General features: G+C 36.4%; 1 protein-coding gene across 3 annotated transcripts in view; it reads right to left on the bottom strand.

Moving 5' to 3' along the window:
• Positions 1–883: 883 nt before the first annotated feature.
• The window catches only part of LOC131065573 (uncharacterized), a 162,991-nt gene continuing 138,405 nt past the window's right edge, over positions 884–25,469 (bottom strand). The window contains exon 6 of one of the 3 annotated variants that reach the window (XM_058000128.2): positions 884–1,261. In XM_058000128.2, coding sequence (XP_057856111.1) covers positions 1,144–1,261 — 118 coding nt within the window. In that variant the 3' untranslated portion in view covers positions 884–1,143. Of the gene's footprint in view, positions 1,262–24,772; positions 25,010–25,469 lie in introns of those variants that run through there. The other 2 variants (XM_058000131.2, XM_058000129.2) reach the window with 2 other exon arrangements.

Raw genomic sequence — 25,469 nt, 5'->3', positions numbered from 1 at the left:
CCTAAATTGTAATTCACATACTTACTGCAAAAGTATTAGCTGACTGTGGGTAGACTTCCCACTGTGGTTTTTCCCTTTACCAGGTTTTCCACATACAAATCTTGGTGTTGTGTGGATGACTTTTATTCTGTGATTATTGTTTATACTTAATTGGATTGATTGCTATTCTAATATTATTGTTTTGGGTTGTGGTATTAAAGTTTTAATTGTTGAATGTTCCTGCAATCTGTGACAACTGATTCACCCCCCCTCTCAGTTGTCTTCCGATTATCTAAACTGTCTAATATTATTATTAATATTTTTTAAGTCGTACAAGTAAAAATTCTAGTACAAACTTGAGTGAGTAATACTACAAATAAGATTACCCTTGAAAACAATGAGATCATTGTATTATACATTTTATTTAATCTTGTAGAAAAGAATAAGATCACTATATTATACCTTTAAAAAAATAATCATGTATGTACATGCCTTTTCCTATTGAAAGATCTCATTTTCTTCTTATTTATTATTGATGAGTATAAACCTTACACACAATGTCTTATCCTTCGAGTCTCATGGAAGGAAGGGATAGTGAGCTGGATATGCTTCCCTTCCCTTTTGATATGCTCTAATCACAAAAAGAATGTTATCATTTTTTGAATTAACATGATTCGATTTCATACAATCAATTACAAAAAACTATCAACCTTTCATGCAAACAAAATGAGCAACTATCAGATTTCTATTATCTTTAAAAGTAATTTTATAGAGCACTCTTTTCTTAAGAAAATAAATACTAATGACAATCATCTTTAGCACATATTAATCTATAATATTTATGACTGTTATTTGTGTTTAGCTAAAAAATTTAAAATATTAACAAAATGTATATGTACACATACATACACAGATATATGTAGGCATGTGTATATATGCACATGTATGTGCATACACATATACTTGTATAAGTATCATTTAATGCATTGTAAGCTCTGTCAATACACGTGTTTTTCTAGAGGAGTTCATGAGAGGAGATTGATTCACATAGGGGTTGTGCTACCACATTTCTTCTAGAAATGGAACGAGATATAAATCTCCATGTGAAGGCTTTTTTTTAAGAGGTTAAAAGTCCACCAACTCAATTTGTCAGTTAAAATAATTTTATGAACAAGACCTTAGTCCCTCCATACGGACTATGGTCTTGGCTTTTATAAATACATGCATAGGATTTTCATAGGGGACCTTCAATTTCCATTGGCCATGAAATTCACCTGCACACCTATTTGCAACCATCAGTATACTTCATAAATTAGTTGAAGCATTATAACTTAAACATGTCCACAACCAAATTATTTACAAATGGCAAATTTATTATAACATTCTTATAATTATTTTACATTTCAATTTAAATTCCATAATATTACCACCTAATGTCAAACAAACACACCTATAAAATTTTATCATTTCCAACTCAATTCAAGTTAATGAGAACAATCCAAGACCTACTAATGACTATATTTAAAACTTCAATTCATTCCAAATAGAAGGAAGACCTATGAATAATCATATTATAACACTATCTTACCCTTGTTGCCAATGAGTTATCTTATCACTAAAACGTAAAAAAATTAAGCTATATAGGATTTAAGTTATTTGACACATGATATAATTTATAATTTTGTCTAACATCAAGTCGCTTTCTTGAAATGCAATAATGTTTAATTCATAATGTGTTAGCAAACATTTCTAATCTATTGGCTTGATTGAGCTCGCTACCCTAGAATAGGTCGCGTCAAGGTCATGTTAGCAACAACAAAGAAGGAAAACTGAGAGCGGGAGAGGGGGGGGGCGGGGGGTGAATCAGTTTTCACTGAATAGAACAATTTAAGCACAATCTTAGATCTAAATAACTGCAACAAGAGTAAAGATAAAGACAATAACAACACAACACATAACACCAAGATTTTTGACATGGAAAACCCAGTTAAGGGAAAAACCATGGTGGGAACCTACCCACAATAAGATGATATTATGCAACAGTATGTGCAAATGTTACAATGGGGAATGCACATGCATTCAGGACACTACGTAGAGCTCATTGCTCAAAATAAGATGACTCAGAAGGCTCCAACCCTCAGGGAAGGTTCACTACCTTACAATAAGATTCAGACTACAATCCAGAATATATGAACTGCAAATATAGCATCTGCTAATGCCTGATGACAATCCCGGTTAAGCACATTTGTTTGTCCTGCAATAATCTCTACTCAATACTCAATACCAAAGGATAAATTCGCTTGTGCGCATACACACCACTCTCTGATAATGCAGACACAACATCAACACCCCAATTACATGACTATACCACCTATTTATACAAATCATCAACCTTGACTACAAGGTAGGCCAAACCCTCAACCCTCAATTATAAAATTACATCTCACGATACATAAATAAACCACCAGACCAATAAAGGTCATATACGACATAGCATGGACCTAAATGAAATCTCCAAATGCGCATCACCACTGGAAATCTCACCAAGATCAACCACAACACGTTACACCACCAAAAATACTGCATAACATGAAGAATATCACCAGATCACCAAAACAACCAAGAACGTGCACAAGGAACAATGCAAACTATCAAGACAAACAGGACATCATCAGGAAACACAAACCATCCACAATAGCTACACCAACACCACTTATTCAAATCTTCATCGATCAACAAACTAACTCTTAGGAACACCAAACAACATCAATTCGGACTAGAAAGATAGCTTGCGGAACACCAAATCACAAACCATCTGAAATGAAGATACACATGAACATCCAAAACATTCTCCCAAATCCACAACCAAAGATACAATCATACAGGAGCTCACCAGATCAAATACCAAAATCTACCAACCACTGAACACAAAGACTGAACTTCAATCCGGATCAAATAATATGATCAAGTAAACTCCCGGATCATTGAAACCAATAAGAAATGAAGTATTACAACATCCCAAATAGATACACTAACCAAATCAACTCAATGCAATCACCAAAACACCAAACAACTCTCTACAACACATGAACACAAGAATATGTTGACATCAATGACAACAACATATCCTAGAAACAACAATATCCAACAATCTCCCCCTTTGGCATTGATGACAACATATGAATGTGAAAAATAATCAATGCAAAGGAAATAGATCAACACCAACAAACTGCAACAAACTCCCCTAAGATCATGCACACAAAGCTTTAAAGATAAAGTAGTTTTGATTTTCACATGCCTCTCACCCCCTTTGACAACAATGCCAAAGACAAAATACAGACCAAATAATCTCTCCCCAAAATTCACAACTCAATCTACTAAACACACTGACTACTTCGACTAAGTAATAGCACCAACTTATCAAATCAGATAAGAGGATAAGACTCTGAAACCCACCAGATTGATGCAACTCCATGCATCTTAGTTCTCAACAGGAGGGGCATAAACCCCTAACTTGTCTCTCAAATAGACAAATCTATCTGCAGGAAAAGGCTTAGTGAAAATATCTGCAATCTGATCCTTTGTAGATACATATTCCATTCTGACTTTCTCATCATTGACTTTCTCCCTCAAGAAATGATATTTTATAGACACGTGCTTTGTTTTAGAATACAACACCAAATTCTTGGAAATATTGATAGCACTTGAATTATCACAATATATAATAGTAGGCTCATCATAAATCACGCTAATATCCTTCAACATGTGCTTCATCCAAACTACCTGAGTACAATTACTAGAAACAACAATGTATTCAATTTCAGCAGTAGATAAATATATAACATATTGTTTCTTACTGGACCATGAAAATGACTTCTTTCCCAAAAATAAAGCTCCACCAGTAGTGCTCTTTCGGTCATTAACATCACCAACCCAATCAGCATCAGTATAGGCACATAGTAGGAAATCATCATTCTTCAGATACCATAAACCATAGTCAACAGTCCCCTTCAAGTATCTGAAAATTCTTTTTACAGTAGTAACATGAGTCTCTTCGGGATCAACTTGAAATCTAGCAAAAAGACAAACAACATGCATAATATCTAGTCTATTCTGAGTTAAGTACAACAATCCACCAACCATATATCTATAAAAAGGTCTGATTAACTTTATGATATTCATCATTTTTAGATAACTTGCATACAGTCACCATAGGAGTTCTAACAAGTTTAGAATCAGCTAATCCAAACTTTTTCAGCAATTCCTTCACATACTTAGATTGAGAAATGAAAATACCTTTACCGGTTTGAGTAATCTGTAGTCCTCAGAAGAATTTCATCTCACCTATCATAGACATCTCAAATTCTTTTTGCATATCATTAGCAAACTTCATACTCAAATCATCATCACTGCCAAAAATGATATCATCAACAAAGACTTCAACAATCAAAATGTTATGATTCTCAACTTTAAAATATAAATTACTATCAGGAGTACCTTTGCAAAATCTCAGCTTCAAAAAATAGTTATCCAATCTAGCATACTAGGCTCTAGGGGCTTGTTTCAGTCCATACAGCACTTTCTTCAATTTGCATACCATATCTTCTTCATATGATAAAGAAAATCCATATGGTTGCTCAATGTAGACTTCCTCTTCAAGATCACCATTCAAAAAAGATGACTTGACATCCATCTTATATACCTTGGAATTCTTATAAGCAGCATATGCAAGCAACAATCTAATAGCTTCAATTCTAGCTACAGGGGCAAAAGTCTCCTCATAGTCAATACCTTCCATCTGAGAGCACCCTTTTCATACCAATCTTGCTTTGTTTCTGACAACTTCACCGAATTCATTCATTTTATTCCAGAACACCCATTTAGTACCAATCACATTCTTGTATTTACGTCTCGAAACAAGCTCCCAAGTGTTATTATTTTCAATCTGACTCGGCTCTTCTTCCATTGCCTTTACCCAATTTTCATCTTTACATGCTTCTGCTACATCTTTAGGTTCAAACTTTGAAATCAAACATATCTCTTCAGCAACAATTCTTCTCCTAGTCATCACACCTTTATTCTTGTCACCAATAATCTACTTTTTTTAATGATTCAATCTTACATACCTCGGAGTCTTCTGATTATTCTGATTTTCAGGCTCTTGCACTTCTTCACTAACAACAACAATATCCAGATTAACTGTTTCCATCGGATTATTTTGCTTAGGAATCTCAGTTTGCACAAGCTTAAGAACAATATCTTCATCATCAAGATCATATCCACATGGTTTGATCTTCTTTCCAAGACATTCATCCACCTTCACATTTGCACTCTCAACTATCTTCTTCAATCTCTTATTATAGCACTAGTAGGCCTTTCTCTTAGTAGAATATCCCAAGAAGATTCCTTAATCACAACTTGCATCAAACTTTCCTATATCCTCATCTCTCGATATAATGTTACTTCCAAAAACTCTGAAATATCTAACTATAGGAACATGACCAAACCATTGTTCACAAGGAATCTTACCAGAATCACCTTTAATGTGCATCCACTTGAATGTGTAAACAACAGTGCTAACATCTTCTCCCCAAAAGGTCTGTGCAACATTTCCTTCTATCAACATAGTCCTTCCAGCATCTATGATAGTTTTGTTCTTCCTTTCAACAACTCCATTCTGTTGAGGGGTTTTAGGAGCAGATAATTGTCTTCTAATTCAATTCCTCTCACAGAATGTATCAAATTCTCCTAATGTAAATTCTCCTCCTCTGTCAGATCTCAGGCACTTCAACTTCAACCTTGTCTCAGTCTCTACTCTAGCTTTGAATATCTTGAATTTCTCCAGCGCTTTTGATTTCTCCCTTATGAAAGTAACGCACATCATCCTTGAATAGTCATCAATCAACAACATGAAATATTTGTTACCCTGCATGCTTCTCAATCTAGTAAGACCACATAAGTCAATATGAACAAGATCTAGAAATCTATTAGATGAATACAACTTACTCTTAAATGAAGTTCTTGTTTGCTTTCCCATCTGACATTCCTTGTATACTAGATTAGTAGGCTTCACAATTTTAGGTAAATCTCTAACAACATGAGTAGAAATTATCCTTATCATGCAGTCAAAATTAACATGACACATTCTCCTATGCCACAACCAACTTTCATCAATCTGAGCACTCAAACAACTTTTCTCACCAGCATTCAAGTGAAAGATATTATCTTTAGTCTTAGTTCCAGATACAATCTCTATATTGGAGGCATTTAGGATCTTATATTTACCATTCTTGAATTGAAAATCATATCCCTTGTCATCCATTTGTCCAACACTCAAAAGATTATGCTTCACACCTTCAACATACAAGACATCGTCAATATTATGCTTACCATTGAAAGATATAGAACCTCTACCACGAATCACACAAGCTTTGTCATCTCCAAATCTCACTATTCCACCATCATACATTTCCATACTCACAAATTTTCTTTGATCACCTGTCATATGATGTGAACAATCAATGTCAATCACCCATTCATCTTTCTCTTTAATCTTAGCAACTAAAGTCTTTTCCTCAACAATACAGCTTGTAGGATTCACTGGTACCAAATAATCTTCCTTGATAATAATAAATACAAATTCGTCTTCTGAATTGTCATTCTCTGATTCCTCATTTGTCACACCTTCATCAGCAACATAGTAGCATCTCTTCTGATTTATGTACTTCTGAAAGGTCTTGTAGGGCTTATCATTCTTATCATGCTTCTCATATATATCATACTTATCAAATCTATCATGCCTTTCATGGTTATCATATCTAGACATTCTCTTAGGGCACCTAGAAGCAAAGTGTCCTATCTTATTACAAGAGAAACATTTCAAAGGTAACTTTCCATCATACTTGTTGGATCCTTTAGGCAATCTCTGAGCAATAAGGGCTTCAAGATCATCTAGTTCTCTAAAATCTTGTTCTTCCATCTCTCTTTTCCCTTTCAAATCTGGATAAACAACATGAACTCTCTCCCGGATCATACTTCTGCTTCCTAGATACAAAGGCTCTAAATACAGTCTCAGATTTACCATGTGATTCTCCAAATTCACTTAGCTCAAATGCAACAAGCTTCCCAACCAACATGTATTTGGTCACAATAGTCACACTCTAGATCTCATCAATAGGAACTACTTTATGTTTGTAAGGAGGCAATGATCTCAACACCTTAGCAACTATCTCATCTTCTTCAAGCATTCCACCAACACATATGATATTCATAACAAGCTCATTCACTTTAGTCATTAAGGAGGTTACATTCCCATCATCCGCCATCTTCAATGCTTCATACTTCCCTTTCAAACTCTGCAGCTTAGCAAATTTAACTTGCACGTCTCCTTCATACAAGGTCTCTAGCTTCTTCCAAATTTCGTGCAGTCTGCAAACCCACCACATTAGTCATCTCTGAATCAGTCAAGGCACTCAGTAATGCTTCCTTAGCTCTTATGTTATGGTTCAACATCCTTGATCTCAACAATAGTAACCAGTCCATTTTGTGGAACATTGTAGACATTCTTTGTGATCTTCCAATATTCATCTCCAAGACATTTCAAATGAACTTACATCTGGTCCTTCCAAACAGTGTAATTAATTCCATCAAATCTAGGACTCTCCTTCTTGAACACATAGGCTTCCATCTCGGATCTCCTCAAGCAGTCAAGCTACTTCCAGAGGATCTAGCTTTGATACCAATTGTTAGTAGAAACAAATAAGGAAAACTGAGAGGTGTGGGAGAATCAATTTTCCTTGGATAAAACAATTTAAGCACAATCTCATATCTAAACAACTGCAACAAGAGTAAAGATAAAGACAATAACAACAAAACACATAACACCAAGATTTTTGACATGGAAAACTTGGTTAAGGGAGAAACCACGGTGGGAACCTACCCACAATAAGATGATACTCTACAGTAGTATGTGTAAATGTTACAATGGGGAATGCACATGCATTCAAGCACACTAGTTAGATCTCACTGCTCAAAATAAGATGAAACAGAAGACTCAAACCCTCAGGTAAGGTTCACTACCTTACGATAAGATTCAGACTACAATCCGAAATATATGAACTGCAAATATAGCATATGCTAATGCCTGATGACAGTCCCAATTAAGCATATTTTTCTGCCCTGGAACAATCTCTACTCAATACATAACACCGAAGGATAAATTCGCTTATGCACATATACACCTCTCTCTGATAATGCATACACAACATCGACACCCCAATTATATGACTATATCGCCTATTTATACAAATCATCAACCTTGACTACAAGGTCGGTCAAACCCTCAACCCTCAATTAAAAAATTATCTCACAATACATGAGTAAACCATTGGACTAATATAGGGTCATAGACAACATAGCATGGACCTAAATGAAATCTCCAAACATGCATCACCACCAGAAATCTTGCCAAGATCAACCACAACACGTTACACCACTAGAAATACCGCATAACACAAAGAATATCACCAGATCAGTAAAATCATCAAGAACACGCACAAGGATCAATTCGGACCATCAAGAAAAATAACTCACGATCAGGAAACACCAACAAGCACATTAGAACCATCTGCAATAGTTGCACCAACACCACTTATTCAAATATTCATCGATCAACACACTAACTCTCAGGAACACCAAACAACATCAATTCAGACTAGATAGATAGCTTGCAGAACACCAAATCATGAACCATCTTAAATGAAGATACACATGAAAATCCGAAACATTCTCCCAAATCCACAACCAAATATATAATCATACTGAAGCTCATCTGATACCAAACATTGCCAACCACTGAACAAAAAGACTGAACTTCAAACCAGATCAAATAATATGATCAAGTAAACTCCTAGATTATTGAAACCAATAAGAAATGAAGTATTCCAACATCCCAAAAAGATACACTAACCAAATCAACTCAATGCAATCATCGGAACATCAAACAAATCTCTGCAACACAAGAACATAGGAATATGTTGACATCAATGGCAACAACATATCCTAGCAACAATAATATCCAACAGGTCATGCGTAAGGCAATGCCTTATAATTTTATATGTTTAGGTATACCAAGAAAAATATAAGACCTTAAAAGTTGGTACAATGTATAATTTTGTTATTCAACTCGAGGATTTTTTTTAATAGATTAATAACTGCAGAGGGGCAACACCTTTGTATTAATCAAAACTTGAAAAATACATAACTGGTTCAGAAAGAGCCGTAGGGGGGAAGAACTAGTAAGAAAACCCCCTACCATTGCTCCAACAGTAAATACAAAAAAAGCCAGCCACGTTGGCCGAGATGCTAAAAAGCTAGGAGAAACAACCAAAGGAGAAAAATGTCAGTTGAACTAAATGCCTACACTCAACTAAACAACGCATGGAAATGAACATGGAAATCAGGATTCTTCTACACTTGAATCTGGGTCCTCGGTACTGGGAGCAGGAACAACATTTGCATCCAAAATCACCGGGCAATCATTACCGCAAGCTGCATGGGCCAATGATTCCGCTTTTTCCCAGGGGTGACGATCATCATCTGGAATCCACTCTTCTCCACGGCCAAGCCCCCAAGAGTTGCCTTCAACTATGTCACCGTTGGTCGTAATACCAATGTCTTCTCTACCTGAAAGCCCTTCCTCTTGGATATAGGTGCTTCTCCAGGCCGCCGTGAAGCCGGGCAGTATATCGACAATCTTGCAAAGGAACTCAATATTTCTGGTAATAATAGGTCAGGAGGCTTCCAAGGCATTGAAGTCAAGAGAGGTTACAATCACCGTTTTCCACACCTCCGCACCATTTCTCAAACTCATATAATAATTTTGGGGAAAGGGAAATCTGAGATTGCCATCAACATTATCCAATATTGCATCAATTTCCCCAAGAAAGCGATGCTCAAACACCATTTGGGTGAGAAGCTTCACCCTTTGCTTGCTAGTCCCCATATAGAGCAGCATGGCTAGGAAGAAAGCCAAGATGTCTGCATTAGCTCTATATTTGTGGTATGCATTAAGGAATTCCTCCCCCAATATTCTTTTAACACAGTGCAAAATCAAAGGGTGACTCGAGGAGAGAACCGATTGCAGGCATTTATCAGAGATTTTGCCTAGGAATTCCATCTAACGGCAGGTTGCCTCCAACAAAATTGGTGTTTCCATTGTAAGCAATAGAACAAGAAATAGGAAGAGTTTGATATGTTAAAAATAAGTAGGTCATCCTTTATTTATCTCGCCAGCTAATAAAAGTTGAGGAGCTCGAGGGCTTAGCTAAGTGAGCCAAATTACTTCGCACAAACAAGGTACATCTTAAGCATGCCACCTTAATCACAATTGATTGCCTCTTTGATGTTAGTCGTCGTTCGGCTTTATCATATCTGAAAGTAATGATGAAAATTAGATATTTTCTGATAGCATCTAAACTGGAGCTTGAGTTAATGACCCTGGTAAGATCATATTACCAAAACCATAAAGAATACCAGTAGAGGATAATCAAGAGGTCGGTAAGAATACATCTCCCGGTAAGAATTACCAACCAATAGGGGCCAATACCATCGGGGGCACAGACATCCCTTCTTAGAACAAGATCGGTTGTGTCACTTGTGCCATATTAATCACCATAATCAAAATGTAGATGTGCCTCAATCCAAACTGGGTGACTGAAGAGAGAACTGAATGCAGCCGCTTATCAAAAATTTGCTAGATTATCATTCTGGCAGCATCAACAACGACACTGGAGTAACCTCGAAGAGATCCTAAACCGGAGCATAAAAATTACCGGTTGGGGAAAAAGTGCAAGAGGCCTATGTAAACAACAACAACACCAACCGGTAAAAATTGGGCAGCCGAGACAGATACCCTTACCGGTAAGAGTACATCCCCCATTATGTACTCCCGACGGTAGAGAACAAAACATCGGGGAACCAAAGCGGTTCATTCCTTTGCCAAAATAAATGCAGCATTAAACCATAATAATTGCTATAATCAAGATTTATCTATGCCCGAGTCGTATGCCCGGATCAAGACTTCCATTTGCAATTGCCATCTTAGAAAGTTTGTCTGCTTCCAAATTGCCTTCTTTATAGATATGGCTAATTTGAAAACCTTCAAAGGTCTCAAGCAAACCCACCATAGGTTAAGACGCCAATTGGGGGTATGGTTACTACGAACCACATTGATAACATTTAATGAATCGCTCTCCAAATGGATTCTTTTTATCCCCAACTCCACCCCCAATTGAAAACCTCTTAATGCCACTTGGAATTCAGCCTCATTGTTAGTGGCCAGACCATTGTCTTCAAAAATTTCCTTAATGCAGATGCCTTCAGAATCTCTAATAGAACATCCAATTCCACTATGCCCCGGATTCCCTGCAGAGGCACTATCGAAGTTAATCTTATGCCACCCAGGTTCTGGGGCCTCCCATTTAACATTCAATCTTGGATTAACCGGTATCTCAGGATTACCATTTCTGAAAAGCGAGGGGATAATCAAATTTGGGAACGTAAGCTTTAACTTCCAATCCCAGTCAGTGTATAGATTCTTTTTCAGCATTTTGGACTTGGCGGCTTCGTTCAGGAACTCAACCAGGTGGTTCTCAATTTTCCCACAGAGGGCTAACTGGCCCATCTCTTTATCCTGGGAAATTATTTGATTCCTTTCTTTCCAAATTTCCCAAATCATCAGTGAGAGTAGGATAACAAATAAGTCCCAAAATAACGCCTTGCATTTTGATTTAGGCCATAGTAGAAACCAATCATGCAAACCTTTCGAAAAAGGGCATACCAGATTTAACCTACCCATAAAATGACACCAACAGTTGCTGGAGAAATTGCAGTGTAGCAAAAGGTGATCAATTTTTTTCTCTCGATTCCGACATAATACACATCTACTAGGCCCATTAATATCCAATTTAAGGAGTCTTTCATTGGTTAATATTTTCCTCTGAAAAGCCATCCAAGCAAAGGAACCTGCTTTAGGAAGTAGATGTTTGTGCCAGAATAGCCTAACCGGCCAATCCTTCTTATCCACTGCAACTTCTTTCAATTTATAGCCAAAATATACCTTATACACCATCTAATGATGTCCTCGTCCGAGGATGGATGAATAATTCGATTCTTCAGAATATCGGCAAGAAGGTCTTTTTGATTTTGGACTAAAACCAAGGGGTCCAGAGAGTTCCACACCCATTTGTCCATACCATTCTCCTTAATTGAATGACCATAATCACAGACCTTGTGACCCCAAAGCCGACATGTTTCTCTCATTATAGGTTGAAGAACAGGGTTATGACACAAGGCTTATTTGCCACTCCAAGAATCCAACCAGAAGGATGCATTCCTCCCATTTTTGACATCCCAAGTGACATGATCGCTAATGATTTCTCTGCATTCTAGAATAAAATTCCAAATGGTCGAGCCTTTGGGAGGGTTGGTAATTGTGAGAATCCTTTTAGGCTCAAGTGAGTCCAGATATTTATGTTTAAGGATTCTTGTCCACTTCTGATTACCGCCTCTACAAATTTCCAACACCAATTTTGCTCCCATAGCCAAATTCATAATAGAAATCTATTGAATGCCAAAACCCCCAGCATTTTTTGGTTGGCTTATTTTTCCCCAAGCAATAAGTGGAAATTTACCTTTGTCATTTGATCCATTCCAAATGAAATTTCTCATTATAGTAATTAACTCATCTTCTATGGCAACCGGTAGCTTCATGCAAGCCATGGAGAAAACCGGTATGGCAGAGAGCACTGATTTTATCATAGTAAGCTTACCGGCAGATGATAACCACTTCCCTTTCCAATTTTCAAGCCTAGCTTTACATTTCTCAATAAGATGTGTCCAATAGAAAGACTTATTGCGGCCACTAAAAAGAGGAGTCCCAAAGAATTTACCTGAAAAGTTTGCTACTCTTAAATTGAGGATTCTTGATAAGACAGCGTGCATATTCAGCATGGTGTTGATAAATAAAACTTCTGACTTGTTCCAATTGATTTTTTGCCCCGATGCCTTGCAATAGTCATTCAGGCATGTATTTATAATCCTTGCCTCTCTTCTGCTAGAGGCTCCAAAAAGAATAGTATCATCAACAAATTACAAGTGGGTTGAATGTTCAACTCCTGTAGCCACATTGACACCCAGCCGGTGACCATCACGGTGAAGAGATTTAATCATCCGACCTAAAGCTTCAACCATAATTATAAACAAAAATGGCGACATAGGATCCCCTTGGGAAATACCTTTTGTTGGAGGGAAGAAACCATGAGATGAACCGTTAACCAAAACTGAGAATTTGGGGGTTGATAGGCAATTCTTGACCCAAGTGATCCATTCATTATAGAAGCCAAATTTCCTCAATACTTCTAGAAGAAATTCCTTGTCCACCATATCATAGGCTTTCATGATATCCAGCTTTAATATCATACAAGAAGCTTTAGTTTCCTCGCAGTGTAGAGGGTTTCTTAAGTAGAGATGATGCCTTCAACAATAGAGCGACCAGGGGCAAAGCCACTCTGTTCATCTGAAATAATATATTTTAGAAGAGGTTTTAGTCTGTTAGCAATGATCTTTGTTACTATTTTGTATACTGAGTTGCATAAAGAAATTGACCTAAAATCACCCATTTATTGAGGGTTCTTCTTTTTCAGTACTAAAGCTAGAAAGGTATGATTGATGGCTCCCAACATAGTCATTTTTTTCCTGGATTCTTCTACCGCTAGGTGCAAATCCTAGGCAATAATGTCCCAAAAATACTGAAAGAAGGCCGCAAGAAAACTATCAGGGTCTGGAGTCTTATCAGGATTCAACTGGAAGGTAACTTTCCTGACTTCTTCTAAGTCAATAGGTTTGAAGAGCTCTTTATTGTGTCTTTCAGTAATTAAAGGAGGGATTGAGTCTAGAATTTTGTTTCTTGCTTCCTGAACATTCTGACAATTGCCATTCATCAGAGATTCAAAATGTCTTACTGCTTCCCGGGCAATATCCTCATAATCTCTGGCAATACTACCATCCGATTTTACAACCTTCGATATTCTGGTCCTGCTACAGTTGGCAATAGACGATCTGTGGAAGAACTTGATATTTCTATCTCCATCCTTGAGCCAAAGTTCCCTGGATTTCTGTTTCCAGTGAATTTCTTCATGCCAGAGAATTTCATTTAGTTCAGATTTGAGAGAGCTTTCCCTTTGTAAGAGTACATCATTCATGCCTGATTTAATGACAGAATTGGATAGATCCTCCAGTTCTATCGTAACCCTGAGTTTCTCCTTATGGATGTTTTGGAATTGACTCAAATTCCACTCTTTGATTTTGATCTTAATATACTTAAGTTTCTTATTTAGCTTGAACAACCTCGAGTTGTTTCCGAGAACCAGCTCATTCCACCATGCTACTATCAAATCATGTAGATATGACACTCTAAGCCACATTGACTCAAATCGGAAAGGATGGCCACCCTCAGAATGTCCTAGAGACACATTTAGGCAAATAGGGAAATGATTTGATCCTTAAAGGGGAATAATAGATGATTCAAGAATAAGATTTTGTGCTAGTCAATCACCAACCACCAGAAACCGGTCAAAACGTTATGCAATTTTAGTGAAACCGGTATGCCTATTTGTCCATGTAAAGGTACCATTCTTCGAGGCAACATCCAATAACTGATTCTTATCAACAAAATCTTGGAAATCTTTCTGAGCCATACCAATCCTTTGAATACCACCCTTCTTTTCATTACTTGCCAAGATAGCATTGAAGTCGTCTGCAAACACACAACTGCCCATAGTGATATTTTGGAATCTGTTTGACAGGAGTGCCCAAAGCTCTTGTTTGTCATTAGCAGCAGAAGATCCATAGACATTAAAGAGATTGAAACTCTCATTTTTGCATAAACTAGTGACCAAACAATGCTGCCAATATTTATCTTTGCCAAGGAGAGTGACTTGAACATTCAAAGGATTCCAGATTATTCCCATGCCACCAAAGGCTCCCTCAGATTGCCTCAATAGACCTTTCCATTGTTTCCATAATTTCATTTTTTTTTCAATCTCAGACTGACTCCATTTAGTCTCTTGCAATACCCAAATATCCCCCTTAGTCTCATCAATCTGGCGCTTAATTAAATGCCACTTGTCAGGGGCATTAAGGCCCCTGACATTCCAGAATAGTAGTCTCATGGAGCTTGGGGAAAGGGGTTCCCCTTCCCTAAGTTAAGTTTGGACTGCCCATTAGCTGCACCTGCTATTATCAACATTGTTTTCCTTGATTTGCGCCCCCTTTTACCCTTTGGATGAAAATTTGGTATATTAATATGTGACTCAGACTTCCCAAACCCTTTTGCAGTATTATCCATTATAAGGTTGGCAACCGGTTCAACATCTTCTTCCCATTCCGAAGCAGAGGAAATAATTTCTCCTTCTTCCAAGCCAATGGTGAAGCCTTTCTTGCCTAGATCATTAAAGGCGGTTGGACCAACTAGAAGAGGGGGAATAATCTCATCCTCCATCAAACTAAAATCACCGGCCTTATTGGGTACTGAAGAAAGAGTAGCTACAAACTCTATTATAATATCCTTTTGAAGGGTTTTAGCATCTTCCAAAAGATTTAGTAGAGCTTGAGCACTTTCACTGTTGGCAGTATGGATCTGTTGATGGCTGGACACATCAAGAGGAGAATAAACAACATGATTATTCTTTTTCACTTCCTTCATACTGGCCATCGAGGATTTCTCAACATCATTTGCTTCCTGTTTTTCTATATTTTCCTTGACTAACTTCATGTCAATCGACTTAGTTTGCACACAAGCATAACTTTTAAGGATAGAGGCCAAAACTTCACATTCAAGACCTATGTATTCCCTTGAGAAGCATTTGGGGCAAAGGTGCAACTGATCTTCCCTGTCAATCCTTTGAATCCATACCTCTCCGGCCCCAATAATTTTAACTTCTTCTGGGATTTTGGAGATCTGGCCAGTATTAATGTATATCCTAATAAAGCAACCCCACACTGTATCCTCCAGAATATCATCCACACAAACAAAAGTGCTAAGCTCTTTGCAGATATCTTTAATGATCTCAATGTGCCAATAGTCTGATGGGCAGTTATATAACCTTAACCAGACTATGTTTTCTAGCAGGGTATGGAACTGAGGATTAAAATTTGGTTTCCAATCAATGATATGCACCCCAATCTTGTCCAAAGTATAAGGATCTTTATTTTTAGCATTAAAAGTGTCCTCATTTTTCATAAACTCAATCAGATAATAATCATTTGGAAGGACATTAAAGTTAATGTTCTCCCCCCATTGCGATCTACACCATTTCTCAAAATTTCCCCTTAACCATTTACCTCCACCCCATTTGGTAAAGAAACAGAAATCTTAAAGATTTGACCTAGCCAAAATGATCTTATTATCATCCAAAATAACAATGGGCCTTGAAGTTTTCCTTGCCAGTTTGTGGATCGTTGGATGAGCCGATGGTTTGTATCTTTGCCAGGGTTCATATTTCCCAACTCGATCTAGATTAGATCGTTGGTTTCTGACCAGAGCAGTGGACCGCCAAGCCTCTGCACGATCGGCACACGAGGTTCTGTCTTGCCTAAACCACCCATTCTGAAATTTATTAGGGCCGTTACCCGGAGGAGGTTTAAAACCTTGCCTATGACAATTAGGGATGTTAATTTTTCCTGTCTCCGATACAGAGGGATTAGGTTTTAAAATTGACTTCCAATTGCGAGCCAAATCAGAAGCAGGAAGCTTTGCATTTTGAAACCAGCCATCATTGCTCCATGAAAAGCCATTTTTCTTCCATGCCTACAAGTTTATTGGCCTGAGATTACTATTTGTGTAGGGGTGACTAGCATCTAATTTCCTCTGTGGTCCAGGATCCCTACTACCTCTCATCACAGGATTAGGTACTTCCACCTTCCATGGTCGGCCTAGGGTTTGATCTTTCCATGTTGTTGATTTGAGAGTTGGTTGCTTGCCGATCGTAAGGTTCCGTATTGCTTCGATTGGAAAAGTTTCGTCAGCTTCATCGCTCCAAGACATGATCTTCCCTTGACCTCCCTTTTCATGGATCGGAGCCCCATCAATCTGTTCGTTGGTTTGAAGCTTGTTGCTACCACTGCCTCTGCCGAATTCGCCACCTTTGCTCACCATCCTGCCGCTTTCTTATTTTAAAAAGAAGATATTATTCAAATTAAGAGGTTATTTAACAACAAAACTTTATGGTTTGAACCAAGGATGTAAGCACTACAACCAAGAAGCCCCAATATTTCTCCAAGGTTCTCCCCAAGGTAAAGCATGCTCCATTGTTAACACAGTAGAGACAAACCCGTGGGGTTTGAACCTAGGTTGTAGGCACTACAGGCAAGAAGCCCCACCATTTCACCAAAGAAAAGTTTCACATTCTTCTACCTACCATTGAACCGCCCGTGTATTTCCCTTCCTTATATAAAATCATTGATCATAATGAAAATAATATTATGGCTAATCATAATGAAAATGATCTAGACTATATGCAAGACATAAAAGATAGCCACTCTATATAAGTATCTTGATTGAGAGAATGTCCTAAGTCATGAAAATTTAGGATTGGATGATAAAGCAAGTTAATAGGATATGAATGGTTACTGTATCAACATAGGCTATTATTTTATGTGCATGCTTTCCTTTGATGTTGTACATTGCAGAGCAAGTATTTGTATGTAGAGGTGAAGAAAAAGTTAGAGACAAATAGTGCTTATATATTTATAGGAATGATGCAATTTTATATCAATTTAGTTATATTTGTTTTACTTTAGCATATGTATTCACTATAATTTCATCAACTTGCTAAAGTGCAAAAGAAAATGTAAAGTAGAAAATCACCTCTTTAATCTTCTCACAATTTTAAATCCACCTAAGTGTTCATCCCCTAGTATGTTTTGAGAACCATCTTTCATATTTATTGGCCACCTTGATGATCACAAAAAATATTTTGCAACCACCCTTGGCCTTGAAATTTCTTCATTGAACAATCCAATAAAGTTGTTAGACTAATTCGACAAGGGCCATAGCACACCCTAGTGTTAAGGTCCAAATTGAAAAAAGGCTATTTTTTTCTTCTTGTTCCCTAAAGCGTACTACATTCTTAACTATCAAACCACCAAAAACTTAAGAGGAAGTTGTATTTAAAATTACCCTTTCCGTCCCTTCACAAATGAAATCAAAATTGAAAAAAATGGTACCTTTCTACACACAATACATATCAAAAAACAAAGATTCTATATTAGATTTGTAGAGACAACAAGTTTGGAAGCAACTCTATTGTTCCTCTCCCATGAATTATCTCTAGGTTATCTCCTCTTTCTATTACTTATCAATTGCAAATGCTTCCTTCTCCTTGAAAAGCCATAGGAATCCAATTTATTTCTCTAAAGTTTGGAAAACCTAGTTACAACATCTTGTCATGTCTAAAACTTTCCTTTAATTACCCGTCATTATGGTGATCATCTTCCTCACCCTTCTTGTCCTTATCACTTGCACACACACAAAAGTTTTATTTTTTTACCTCACAAATTTCCTTATTTTGAACATGATTATGTCACACTTAACACCGAGGTCTACAAATACCCAAATATTTTCCAATATGCTCTAGTGGAGGTTAAAATATATTGAATAGAGATTTGACTAAAATAAGCTCATGTGTATAACTACTAATCATTCATGTTTCCATACATTTATGAAATCTATAGGCAACATGATCATTCTAACGTGGAATTCATACCCTTTGACTATAAGTCCCCTCAATCCATTTTCAACACTATTCTAGTTGTTTTCCAGACACTATATTTTCACTTCAAACATTCCATTTTCATGCTAATTAGTTGATAGTTTTCATTTGATGATCTCAACTCTTGTTTTAGTGGCTCATATTAAATTTGAAATACTTTAATTATTGTTTGTTATAGAAAACTAGAAAAATATTAAAAACTGAAGAAAAATAAGGATAACATTTCTTCTATAAATTAAATAACTTTCCTCACAATATTCTTTTCCCTTTTTCAATTCAATACATCCAAAAACTGAAACTACAATAAAGTTATAGTGATCCATTTCAAGAACTTTAAGAAAACAAAGATTTTTCTCATATAATTTATAAAATTGCATAGGTATTTGTTAAGTATGCGTGTGTTTATGTGTATATACAAGTTTATATGGGTATTCACATGTCAAGCATGTGAGTGTCCATAAGCATTTGTAACCAATTAAAAATGCAAGTTCAACCTAGACACAACCCAAAACAATAGTCCAAAAAGAATAATTGTATTCATTAAAAGAAATAAAACAATAATGACTATGAGATAATGAATTACATCCAAATAGATCTTACTTTTTTCATATTATTCTATTAGGACCAATATAGTAGAGCCTTTAAACTTGATTAATGATAAAAGGTAGGTTGTACCTTTCCAATTCTCGTAAATTTGATTGTAGCATAATTCTTTGTGAATAGGTGATGCCAAACTCCCAAACGAGTATTATATACAAAAAAAAATACAAGAAAGTTACCTTTTTAGCAACTACTGAAATTGATAATAACATATAGCCAAGTATAAAGGCATTCTAAGGTCATACACAATCCTTTGAACCATCCATGCACTACACCTAACAACTCTAAAAGTTACAAGAAATTTATTACCCCAACACTATCAACAATAAACACTTTTTTTGGGCTAGTCTCCATATCATTGAGGTTGCTTGTTCTTTGACAATAATTGCATATAATTCTATGATTGAAAGATTTTACACAATGTATTGTTGTTACCACCCATTTTATCTTTGTCAATAAGTGAGTGGATTCATTAAAAATTCTATTCCAAGGTAAAACTACAAAATTGTGTCATGTTTTTAGTCAACTTATCAGCACAAGTGAATTTAAGTATTTCTAACTAAAAAATAATTTTAGTAAAACATTTGGTCTATATAGATTCATTATAGCTAAGTTATATATGAACCACAACTTTTCCAATTGGAAGTGTCTACTAAAAATATATTTTATACCACTTTGCATCCAATTACTATTTTTTTTTTGAAACTCAATGTTTCAACAACTCCTACTCTTATAAATAATATATTTTTTTAAATATAAAAATACCCTTTTGTAGATCTATAAGTGATTTTTTCCAAAATATTTATCTTTTAATATTTTAATTAGTTTTAATATTTTATTTTTTATTTTTATTGAAAGTAGCTCATCGATACTAAAATATAAAGTTGATTATCTTGTCAAGAAAAAAAACTAAAATTTTTATAAAATTTTTGAAAAAAAAAATGGAGTAACAAAAAAAATTGTGTCAAGATATAATTATTTTCTATTTTGGATGAATAATTAAGACAAAAGGTGGTGCCAAATGGAAAGAATTATATTTTAGTACACACAATTTTTCAAATTTATTTAACAGTATTATTTATAAAAAATAGTGAAAAATAAATCCGTGTTAAAGTTTCAAGTTATCAATACACAAAAAAATGAAAAAATAAAAATAAAATTTACTATACAAAGTGTGGGGCCTCATATAACTTCAATTTTAACATTTTATCAACAACTAAATTTTAGTGTTTATTTTATTAAAAAAAAAACTATATTTTCTAAATTTTAAAAAAATTACAAACATGATATACACTAAAAAATATACATTTTATTAGTTTACATCATTTCAAAATTCAAAACATATGTCACTTTCTATTGATTCAATTTAAAAAAATTAATCAGTATTGGTCATTTTCTTTATAAAAGTGTAACACAACTTTATACTTTTACCCTCTGAATAAGCATTAAAGTATGTCTCGCCAACAAATAAGCAATTCCCAATCTTTCTAAAGAATGTTCATTTTTGCACATGTCAATAATTGTTTATAATCCAATTCAAAGTTGTCACTTTTTCATAAGAACACAATTCCTAATGCAATTTTTTCATTCCTCTCCATTCATCAATAATATTTTAAATTATTCATATTAAATGAATAGGTACACTAAAGGATCTTATTGTTTTTGATTAAAAAAGTAGCGTTAACTAGGGCGCTAACCCTTAACAAAGAGACCATAATCCCTCTACAATTAGCGATAACTATTGCTGATTGTTTTTAAAACAAAGCAGCGTTAAGAAGGGCACTGACCCTTTACAAAGCCAAAGGCTATCAAATTTTAAAGACCAAGCAAGGGTGCAAACCCCAAAAGGACAATGTTGGACCAACCTAACCAACCTGTCAAACCATCAACACCCAATCCAAATCAAGAGGGGGGAGAAAACCCCGAATCTTGAGAAAGGACTTGGGAAAGGTGGTTAGATTTACTTTTCCGCCTACGACAAACAACCGTCCAGGCAACACTATCAGTAGGAACTTTCGAAGAAGAAACAGGCAGGGAATACCCTACAGAGTCACAGCCAGACTGTTGTTGCAGAGCAGCAACAAGAGAAGAGACGCCAGGAGCAGAGTGAAAGTGAGGAGCAGGAGTAGCAGCAGTAGGATCCACGGGGGCAGAAGGGGCCGCAACAATAGTAACATCAACCAAGGCTTCATCAACAGTAAGGGGCACCTCATCTTGAGATGAATCAACCGAAACAGAATCTGAAGCATTAATCGTCAAGTGGTCATCCGTAGCATCCTTTCACCAAGTAGCAGCACCTTTGCGGCGAGAGAGAGAACAGTCAGAAGCAAGGTGACCCTTTGAGAAACACCTTCGACAATGAAACGGGAGGCCCTCATAATCCAGCGGTTGAGTCCAAGGCCTGTCCCCGACCATAAGAACCACATCCCTAGGGAGGGCCAGTGATATCTCAACATCAATTAATAGGCGAGCAAAGGTAGAATGACCCATGGAGAACGTGTCATCATCAACCTTCAAGAAGCTGCCAATGGAGTTACAGATGGCCTCAAAACAAGAAGGTTCCCAGAAATGGAGGCGGAGATTGGGGAGGCGGACCCAAACCGAACGAACAGAGAGAGATTCCGTAAGGGGGTTGAAGGAAGGAGTCCAGGGCTTAAGGGAGAGAGAGTGATCCTCGCAAGACCATAGCTTACCCAAAATCAAATCATGATCAAGAGTAGAGGCAAAGGAAGCAACAAAAAACCCCTTAGCACAAGGGAAAAGCTCAATGCCATAAGAAATATGGGGCTTCCAGGAATCACTCACCCAGCGATGAAGGTTCGGGAGGGAAGGCCAAAACCCAGTAAATTTGCAGACCAGAGCATTGCGTTGATAGAAGTCCACATTCTCCATAACCTCACGGCCACAGACCACAACAGGAGAGGTCTTGGCACAAGGAAGAGGACGAACCCCCCTAGAAGGTTAGGCAACAGATTTAGCCACACGGGCAAAGCTACGCATCCCAGCAAAGGGTCTGGGCATAGCAGTCTCACCTGTAGGAAGGTCATCACTAGAACCAGCAACAGTTGCCAAGGTATCCAAATCCAGAATTGGATCAGAGACACCAGGTTTGGGAGGAACAAAACCACCAAGAGGGATCTTGGCATCCAAACCCCCAACATTAGTACCCAAAACCGTGGGAAGACCTTCTGCAACAACAGAATCACCCAATGTAGCAGATAGAGCCGCCACAACACCAACACTGGAAGTAGAAGCCACGAGTGGAGGAAACTCACCATCGTTGTGGGAACCTCCAGAGACCCAACCAACAGTAGACCGAGGCACCAGCTCAGAAGAGGAGCATGGAGTAGCAACCGCAACCCCAACCCAAGCAGAAGAGTCACGACCCAACGCAGAGGGAAGCGAAGAGCCATTGCCGGTCAGCGTAGCAACAAGCACATTTGAAAAGCTGGAGGCGGGAGAGCCGTTGGGGAGCAGGTGCGGGAGCGACATAGCGGGAGTTAAATGATCTTATTGTTGGTAAGTACCCAAAATTCATTATTTGCACATATTAACAATTGTTTGTGTTCCTATTCAAAGTTGTCAATTTTTCCTAATGCAATTTTTCAATCCCCTCCACTCATTAATAATATTTTTAATTATTCATATTAAATAAGAGTAGATGCATTAAATGATCTTACTGTGGGTAAGTACAAAGTATACCTCATCATCAACTAAGAAATTCCTTTTTTTTAATGAGAAACTCTATTGCCCTAACAATTTCATGCTTGTCCAATGTATTTCCTATCCAAAATATCACATTTTCCCTTATAGTCATCATATCTCATCTTGATGATAATCACAAAGTGTGATCCAAAACGTTGATGCAAAAAATAGTTACGCAATCTAATCCAAAAACAACACATATACCTCATAAATCTTTTCAATTATTCCTATTTAATTATTTATTTTCCTAGAATGCAATTCTCAACCTTCAAATGCAACATTTGCATTCCTCTATTAATTGATGATCTCTCAAACTCCTATTCAAGTTTCTCACGTGCTTTCCTAATCAATGTTCAAAGTGATCTTCCCCTAAATATGTGGTGATAGTTTTCCACAAATGCTTGTTCTTAACAATAACCTATTTGTACTATATGTTCTTTCTCAAACAAAAATAAAGTCCCAAATGTTATCTTTCAAAATAATTCAAAAATATTTGTAACATGACTAAACTTGTTGTACAGATTTATTTGTTAGATTTGAATCTTTCACTAGACATTTGGTATTCTCGGTGGGAGGTGTGGGGTCAAGCTTGTTGGCATGTTTCTTCTTTGGCTGAGTTTTTTGTTCGATGGGGTAAGGCTCCTGTCAAAACTTCTTTTCTTCAAGTTGCTTGGACTCTTGGCCCTTCTTTTATTATTTGACATATCTGGTTGGAGAGGAATCGTCAGATTCTTTCAGGATGTGTTGTTGGGGGCCCACCACTTGTGGTTAAAAATTCTACATTCTTTGGGAGAAACTGTTTCGGCAAAATGTGACTTGATAGAGGCCGTGGATCCTGGTGATGTTATTTGCTACAATTGTCTCCATCTTCCTCATCCTCAAGGCCAACTTATGAGAAATCGATGTAGACAACCTTCTCAGAAGATAAACAAGGTGGGAAGGTGGAGGAGTCCTCCGCAGGGCATTCTTAAAATCAACATGGACGAGTCTTCTCAGGGAAACCCAAGTCCTGTCGGTATTGGTGGAGTCGGTAGAGATAGTTTGGGGAATGTTCAGTTTATTTTTTTTGTTTATAAAGGTCATCATACCAACAATTTGATGGAGGTTGTTACTATTTTGTACGTTGTGGAACATGCTTGTGCTCTTGGGTGGAGCAGGCTCATTTGTGAATCAAATTCACATGTGGTAGTTCATTTGGTGACTCGACAACATTCAGAGGATGTTAGTTGGCAGGTAGCCTTGGTTGTTAATCAGATTCTTAATTTGTGTGCTTCTTTGGATTCTGTTACTTTCACTCATATCCCTAGAGAGTGAAGTGGAGTTGCGGATTGTCTCGCCCAATGGTTTTCAAATCAAATGCAAAATTGGAATATTGTGGATAGAGGTCAATTACCTTTGGGTTTGTCTCAACAACTAGATTACTTAGTGGATCTTGATAGGGTTGTTTGATGCCCCTGCTTTGTATTTCTTCTTGTTTGAATAAATTTTAACCCCTCTTATTTTCAATTACAAAAGAAAATATCCAATAATCACAAATCAAACTTAGAACAGATGTTGTGGCATTAGTATTAATATTTTTTTAAGACATAGCTTGAAATTAAGTGAAACTTCTAGTACAAACTTGAGTGAGTAATACTATAAATAAGATGGCCCTTAAAGAAAAGAATGAGACCAATGTATTATACATTTTATTTAATCTTGTAGAAAAGAATAAGATCATTATATTATACCTTCAAAAAATTAATCATGTATGTACATGCCCTTTCCCAACTGAAGCTCTCATTTTATTCTTATTTATTCTTAATGAGTATAAACCTTACAATGTCTTATCCTTCAAGTCTCATGGAAGGAAGGGATTGTGAGATGGATATGCCTCCCTTTCCTTTCGATATGCCCTAATCACAAAAAAATATTACCATTTATTGCATTAACATGAAGATTTCAATTCCATACAATCAACTTAACAAAATCCGTAAGCAAATGAAAAAAACTATGAAAACTTTATTTATTCAACCTTACAAAATCTACGAACAATTAAAAAGAACTATCAACCTTTCTTAGAAACAAAATGAGCAACTATCAGATTCTATATTTAAAAGTAGTTTTATAGAACTCTTTTCTTAAGAAAATCAATACTAAACAATTAAAAAGAACTATCAACCTTTCTTAGAAACAAAATGAGCACCTATCAGGTTTCTATCTTCAAAGGTAATTTTATAGAGCACTCTTTTCTTAAGAAAATCAATACTAAACAATTAAAAAGAACTATCAACCTTTCCTAGAAACAAAATGAGCAACTATGAGAATTCTATCTTTAAGAAAGATTTTATAGAGCACTCTTTTTCTTAAGAAAAT

The sequence above is a fragment of the Cryptomeria japonica genome, chromosome 4 (genome assembly GCF_030272615.1).
Source record: "Cryptomeria japonica chromosome 4, Sugi_1.0, whole genome shotgun sequence".
NCBI classification, from domain to species: Eukaryota; Viridiplantae; Streptophyta; class Pinopsida; order Cupressales; family Cupressaceae; genus Cryptomeria; species Cryptomeria japonica.
The sequence above is the reverse complement of the archived record's forward strand: the minus strand, read 5'-3'. Positions and strand labels throughout refer to the sequence as shown.